Source organism: Hibiscus syriacus, unplaced genomic scaffold (assembly GCF_006381635.1).
Source record: "Hibiscus syriacus cultivar Baekdansim isolate YM2019G1 unplaced genomic scaffold, ASM638163v2 tig00000738_pilon, whole genome shotgun sequence".
Classification (NCBI taxonomy): Eukaryota; Viridiplantae; Streptophyta; class Magnoliopsida; order Malvales; family Malvaceae; genus Hibiscus; species Hibiscus syriacus.
In genome coordinates, this window is record NW_024061816.1 from 1650845 (window position 1) to 1658101 (window position 7257).

Consider the following 7257-nt stretch of genomic DNA (forward strand, 5'->3'; position numbering starts at 1 on the left):
AGCAAATAAAGGCCAACATCAATTGAGACAAGTGTTATATTTGGCAACATTGTTTATAAGACATCAAATGTTCACGAAAGAACTGATGTTGTTCTTTATGACATTCATATTGATATCATGGACCATATTTCTCTTCTTGTATGTACTGACGCTGTATTATTATTAGTTTGCATTCTCAGCAACGTCCTGATTCCTATAAATATATGGCCGATGTTAATAATGCGCTAAAATTTAATGCAAGTAATGTGTTTAATATGTTAATTAGAATGCAATTTATATTAGCTTAATCTTATCATTTCTTTCACAATCAACGGTGAGTAAACTTCTAACTTGAAAAAGACAAAGTTGGCTAGAAAAAGAGCAAAAGACAAACCCATGTGTTCCAGCAAACATAAGGTAAAATCGGCATTTCAGCTTTCTCATCAAGAAAAACGAAGGGAGAAAAAACAAGAAAATGACCAAAAAGGAAAGACAGAAGGCTAATGAGCAAATTACATTCTGCCCATAATGGTTTTCATACTGTAAGATGCATTTTACCTATTCCTACATTCTAAGGAATAAGTTAGAAAGACCAGTCCCAAACCATAACTACAACCCTTGTTCCCAGATTCAGCAAGCACTTGCCACGCAAACCGGTTTCCTGGCTTCGGTTGCAGCGACTGATCCTTTCTCTTCTACGGCTTGCACATCCCCGTTCGCCGTCTATGCAACTGTTGACCTTTCCGAAGTCTCCTTTGCTACTGCTGCAGTTCCTTTGTTATCGGGTACAGCATCATCATTAGACTCCTCATTCGAGACCTGTATATGCAAGCCATTGATCAAATTCTATACAGCATAAGGTACGGAAAACATCATTGGCGAGTGTCAGATGTACCTGTTTCTGTAAAAGACGATGCTTGGCCTTTTTCTCTTGAATGATCTTTTGACGGTTCTCGTAGAATGCAAAATCGTCGAGAATGCATGTCTTGCTGGAATGTTCCTTTAAGATTTTGAGGATTTGAATCCCTTGCACAAAATTAACCTACAACAGCCACCAACTGATTTACGATGAAGAAATATAACACAATCGCATATACATACATACACAGAGAGAGAGAGAAGGGTACCTCTTGGGTGTCTCTACTATTAGTGACAGGCTTGTTCTCATTGTTCTTAAGGATTATGTGCCTCAACGAAGTGTTCGGAACATCCTTAACAATGTGCCACTTCACAGGGAAGCAACCAGTCCACTTGTCTTGTTGCCAGTATTCTACAGTCTTGTTAAAGTCAACCGGGCCTGCCATTTCTGCTAATCCAACAAATTGACCACTGGTATTAACCTGGAAAGAATGATGCAGACTTGGTAAGAATCAAGCAAATCATTTACTCGGCAAATCAAGACAGCAGATTGTAATGTGATCATACTCACTGAAAACAGTAGAAATACAGGACAGACATCAGACTTCTCCTTGGCCTCACAGAATGCAGCATCGAGTCTCTTGTTGCCATTAGATGTGCTGGCCCACACATTGTATTTGATGCTTTTGTGGACATCATCCTCGCTATAGGATTTGATGACGAAAAACTTGGCATCTGAATAGGTCTCGGGAAAATCTTCTTTATTGTACTGTTCCTTATCGGGGACGTGAGAAACAATGTTTTCATCGTTACTCTTAGCCTGTGGAAGGTTCTGATCTTTGACACCTAATGTTGCAGTTCCAGAACCATCCTTATTTGTGTACCCTTTTACTCTGGGTCCTTTGTTTAGCTCGTTGAAACCATCGATATTCTCTTTTCCATAACCACGGAACCTAGATTTGTTGTTGTTACCATCATTATACCACCCTAGTCCTTTCTTCTGGCCATCACAACCGAATGATCCAAAATCAGAACCAACTCGAATGGGGTTTCCGTAACCATAGGTCATATTGTTAGGGTACATGTGATTCATGTATCCAAATGCTTGGCCTATACCTGATGCGGGTCTTGCATTGTGCACATTCTGCAGTCAGATCAATATAACAATTAGGTCAATCAACGATGAGATAAGCAATAAAGTAATCTTATATCTATCCACCAGTCTACCTATCAATCTACTTTTGCGACTGTGTCCTTGCTTGCAAGTAACTAAACAGTTTGAAACATACCGTGACATGAGGTAAGGCATGAAGGTTCTGATTCCGGTCAGATGACAGGTTGTTTGTATAAGAAGAGAACCCACTATTTGCGGCATGTTCGGATTGCCCATTAGGAGACATGGACATATCTAACCAAGGAATTGGCGACTGGATCCCATCATAGCTAAATCTCGGGTCCTGATAACCTTGAGATAGATTACCTGTTGGCAAGCCTCCTCCTTTATAGAATGCATTCGGATTTACAGAGGAACTCTTGAAAGTTGATTTTAATGACCCCGAACCACCACTTCTTATAGTGCTTGAATTTCCTTTGTTTGCTTCAACCGGTAAGGAAGCTTGATCAGCTAGACTGAAACTCAAAACATCAACCTGAGAAGCATTGGCTTGACTCGTAGGCTGAAAGGGTTGGTAGTACGGACTTGGATAATAGTACTCCTGCAAAGCATGTAGCTGACCCTCATGTCCCATAGCAGGAAGAGGTGAACTGAGAATAGAATAAGGAGCATATGACATGTAACCGTAAGTTTGCGGGTACACGTAAGAGCCATTATCACTGTAGAAATCCTGTCGGTAGAAATTAAGCATATCAAATACATACATGCTCATCTTAACATGCAACCAGTATAGATCCCAAAGCAAATCAACATAATCCACCAACACCAATAACCGACTATCTAACTAAAAACAAGCCAATATTTTATAAAGATAAGATCAAAATATACGAAACTCGAAATATATTTACTACCTTCTTGAGAGGCTCAGGGACTTTTGTAGTCTTGGCTTGTGAATCCAGAGACAAATTCTCCAGAGAATCTGCAACTTCTGTAATTGTATGAAGTAAAGGATGAAAACAGAACAGAGAACTTAACAATTGAACTGTACAAAAAGCTCAAACATATCCAAAACATATCCAAAGCATATCACTTAAAGCAACAAATTAAAACACAAATTCAAGCAATCAATATCATATTTATGTATGCCTATGAACACCAAAAATCAAAGATCCAAACAAGAAAACAGATTCAAAATCATAAGATTCAAACAACATCGTATCCACAGATCTATAGAATATTAAAAACAGTAGGCCCTGCTAGAACATCACAAAAACATTTCAACAGAAAAGATCCAAATATAAAAAAAACATTCAAATTCATAAACTTCAAAAACAATCACCCCAAAATCTATAAAAGCAGAAATTTAACACAAATCAACAGAAAAAAGTATAAACTTTTTGAATAAAGTTATTAAAAAAAAGGAAAGCCCTTTAAAATTATTCCAAAAAACTTATATAAACAAGTTGAAAACTTCAGAACAAGCAGAAAATCCTTGAGAACAAAAGATAAGTTCTTTCAAAAAACCAATAAAGGAACACTAAATCTACAAAAAAAAAACCCCATAGCATACCCAGAGGAGTAAAGTTAGCAAGGATACGATCAGGAGTGGCCATGACCATAGAGATCAAGGGTGGGGATTTACAGAGAGAAACCAAAAGGAGGTAGAGAGAGAAAGTTAAAAGAAGAAAAGAGGGGGGAAAACCCTAGTGTTGGAAAGTTAAAGAAAGAGAAAAGAAGGCGTGGAGGAAGGAGAGCCGCCAAAAACCCATGGAGCCTTAAGAGGGTGGACTTAAGAATATACACACACCGGGGACTAAAAAAATCCCTTTTTTTTGTTGGATATTAAATTGAATTAAAAAAAATTGATGGATTCGTTTCGGCCATTGGGGTAATCACCAAAATGGAAAAACGGTGATTCAAATTCCTCCTTGGCTCCATTTCCAAATCTATTTCAAGTGGTGAACTGAAAACAACCTTTCCTTTTCTTCTACAACTGGTGTGAATGTGGGCTCTTTTTCTGTTTTGATCTGTGGAATTTTGGATTTAGTTTCCGATTGGGCCAAAGCCATTCAAAAATTATTTGTTAAGAAAATTTTAGTGTCATTTATATGTGTAAGTTGTGAATTTAGTTTTTCATGTTTTAAATGCGTTGAAATTATCTTGTGATGGTCTAGAAAAAATCTTCAGAATTTGAAAACTAGTCGAAAGATAAAGTCGTTTTGGGTCAAGTACGGTCAAATAATTTTAAATTTGATTTCTGTTTAATATTATAATTAAGATGAGTTCGAAAATTAAAACACTCTGTAATATCTAAAATTGACAACTTTATCATGTCGAGAGAAGATGGTGGATAGTTAGACGAAAGAACTTTCTTTATGTCTAAAATTGATAACTTCATCATGTCAAGAGAAGATGATAGATAGTTAAACCAAAAAGCTTTTTTTGTATCTAAAATTGATAACTTCATCATGCCAAAAGAAGACGGTGGATAGTTAAATCGAAAAAATTTTATTTGTGTTATTTCAGTAAGGTGATATCTTTTAACTCTCGTATATTTCTTGATAAATTATAAATATGATGTTTGTGTGATAATGTATGCATGTTGTATATCTTTATATGATTAAAATAAAGTTAAAAATTTAGTTTGTGAAAGATATTTTTTTATTGGAAGTAAGTTTAAAAATTCATTAATTAATAGACCATCGGGTATACCAAAATAGTCCCAAATCAACTCAAAAATCAAACCACAATCAAGCTAAACTCAATTAAAATGAATGAGCAAAAATAAAAAATGCTTATCCGGCATCGAATGGACAAAACAACGACTATGGAACGATCCACCGGTTGGATCTTGACCGGAATTACATGTTGAGTTCGATAATGCAGGCGGTGTTGCACTCGTCGGAATCGACGATTTTCAGCGACGAAAGTTTTGGTTTTCGAAGCGACTTTGAATTGTTCTTCATTGCAAACGGCGATGTTTCTCAACGAGGTAGCAATCAGGCTTCGCTCGCAGGTCACCGATGAACACAATGTTGGATCAAAGGTAAAAAGTTTGGCTTAGTGTTTCACGAAGAGGGGTTGCTTGATTTTTTAGGTGGAGAGGGAGACTAGAAAGTTGGCATGATATATTTAAATATATGAGATATTTCTGCAATAAATCATTAATTGTAGCCTAGTCTGAATGGATAGCTTAACATCTAGAAGACGTGGGTTCATATCCTTATAACCACACCACACGTTTTAATTACTTTCTTTTGCCACTATTTTTTTTACTAATCAAAGAATAATGGGTAAATTCAAGGTCAAGTCCCTAAATTTTTCTTGAGTTATAGTTTAGTGTAATATTTTTACATAAAGTGCTAAATTGTCCTCAAATTTCATTAAGGAAATATCATTATTAACCCCAAAAAAAATGGGGTGTGACATAAATGGCTGTTATTGTTCTTTGTTTACAGGTAAAAGATGGGTAGAAATCTTAGCCCGATTTTGCGGCGAGAGTTGGCGAATCTTGATAAAGATGCTGATAGTCGAAAATCAGCAATGAAAGCACTGAAATCAAATGTGAGAGACTTGGATTTGAAGGCGATACCGGTCTTCCTTGCTCAAGTTTCGGAGACCAAAGAAACCGGGTTCGTGTCCGGCGAATACACCATTTCGCTCTACGAAGTTCTTGCTCGTGTTCATGGTGTGAAGATTGTTCCTCAGATTGATAGTATAGTGTCCACCATTATCAAAACATTAGCTTCGAGTGCAGGCTCTTTTCCTCTGCAACAAGCCTGTTCAAAGGTGCTTCCTGCAATTGCAAGATATGGGATTGATCTGACCACTCCTGAAGATAATAAGAGGCATATCATCCACTCGCTTTGTAAGCCTCTTTTGGAATCTCTTTTGGGTTCCCAAGAGAGTTTGAGTTCCAGCGCTGCCCTCTGCTTGAAGGCGCTTGTAGAGTCTGATAACTGGCGGTTTGCTTCCAATGAGATGGTCAACAATGTCTGTCACAATGTAGCTTGTGCCTTGGAGGAGAGGTCTATTCAGACAAATGCACATATGGGGCTAGTTATGGCTTTCGCTAAGCATAATGCATTGATTGTCGAAGCATATTCTAGATTGTTGATAAAATCCGGGTTGAGAATGTTGGTTGCTGGACTTGCAGAAGGTAATTCTCAGAAACGGTTTTCGGCGATAAAGATGATAAATTTCTTGATGAAGTGGTTGGATCCGAGAAGCATATACTCCGAGGTAGAGTTGATTATAGAAGAGATGGAGAAGTGTCAATCTGATCAGATGGTTTATGTTAAAGGGGCTGCTTATGAAGCTTCTCAAACTGCAAAGAAAATAGCACAAGAGGAAGGGTCGAAATTTGAGAACAGTTGTGGTTCGGTTACCGGATCGAATTTCGGTAGGAGAGACCACAACCGTAGGAGGAACATAGGTGCAACTAGCGATGAATCTGCAGCAACCGCTTCACTTGAATCACTGACACTTGATTCCTTTATGGAATACGATTCTTTTCTTGAGTTGCCGATTTCGATGACCCAAGTTTCTTGCAACTTGGAACATGATCAAAGGAGTGTGAATCGGAAGCATTGGAGATATGAAAATGGAGGTGTAGATGTATCACTTAAGGATGGTTTGTTCTCTGTGGTTGCTCAGAGGTTCCCTTTGTGATTCACCTTCCGACCTTCGTAGCAAGCATGGAACCGAGTTCACCGAGGAATTTTCAGGATTCTTGAATGGAAGTCCTGGAAATGGGTTACCAAGAAGTGCCACTCCCTGTCCTCAGGTAAAATACTCTGCATTGTTTATTTAACTTTTGCCCTATTATTTGTTTATTTAAAAACTGCATTCGTATTGCAACTTTTTGTGCTTCAGAAGTCTCGTTCTCGGATTAGCATAAACAACCTCTTTACGACTCCAAGGAGGCTCATCCGCTCTCTTCAAGATCCTAACGATTTGAACTCAGATTACTCCGGGAAACAATACAGTCGGATGACAAACAATAATAGTTATTGGCATGGTACAAACAATGATGTCAAAGGAAAAACCCGTTCTTATACTGATGGTGAATCTGCGTCATCAACGGGTGACATTGCTGCCGAGCTTGATGTCCAAGGTGTTAATGGTTGCCGTTTCTGTGAACAAGAAAGAAACTCTAGAGTTCCAAAACGAGAAAGTACGTAAGATGACGGCTTATAAAATGTTTTTTGGACTCTTTCTGATTATAATTGTAGCCCTCATTTCTTTGTTTTGGACTGAAGTTGAGGATGAAAGCTTCTATATTGTTCCAACTTAGATTCACTTTA

The 7257-nt window shown here is 37.8% G+C and overlaps 1 protein-coding gene and 1 pseudogene across 3 annotated transcripts; one reads left to right on the top strand and one right to left on the bottom strand.

Moving 5' to 3' along the window:
* Positions 1-414: 414 nt before the first annotated feature.
* LOC120213469 (YTH domain-containing protein ECT2-like) lies at positions 415-3791 on the bottom strand. Of its 3 annotated transcripts, XM_039211605.1 has the most exons (8): positions 3522-3791; positions 2863-2939; positions 2402-2681; positions 2127-2317; positions 1409-1981; positions 1107-1319; positions 875-1021; positions 415-798 (listed from the first exon to the last, which is right to left on the bottom strand). In XM_039211605.1, the coding sequence occupies exons 1-8, from the start codon at positions 3568-3570 to the stop codon at positions 703-705; spliced, it is 1626 nt and encodes a 541-aa protein (XP_039067536.1). In that variant the 5' UTR covers positions 3571-3791; the 3' UTR covers positions 415-702. The 3 variants fall into 3 exon arrangements, with proteins under 3 accessions (XP_039067536.1, XP_039067533.1, XP_039067532.1); XM_039211602.1 differs by having other exon boundaries at positions 2127-2681; positions 3549-3787; XM_039211601.1 differs by having other exon boundaries at positions 2127-2681; positions 3522-3787.
* A 1622-nt stretch (positions 3792-5413) lies between these two features.
* On the top strand, positions 5414-7135 carry LOC120214000 (annotated as a pseudogene).
* Positions 7136-7257: the final 122 nt, after the last annotated feature.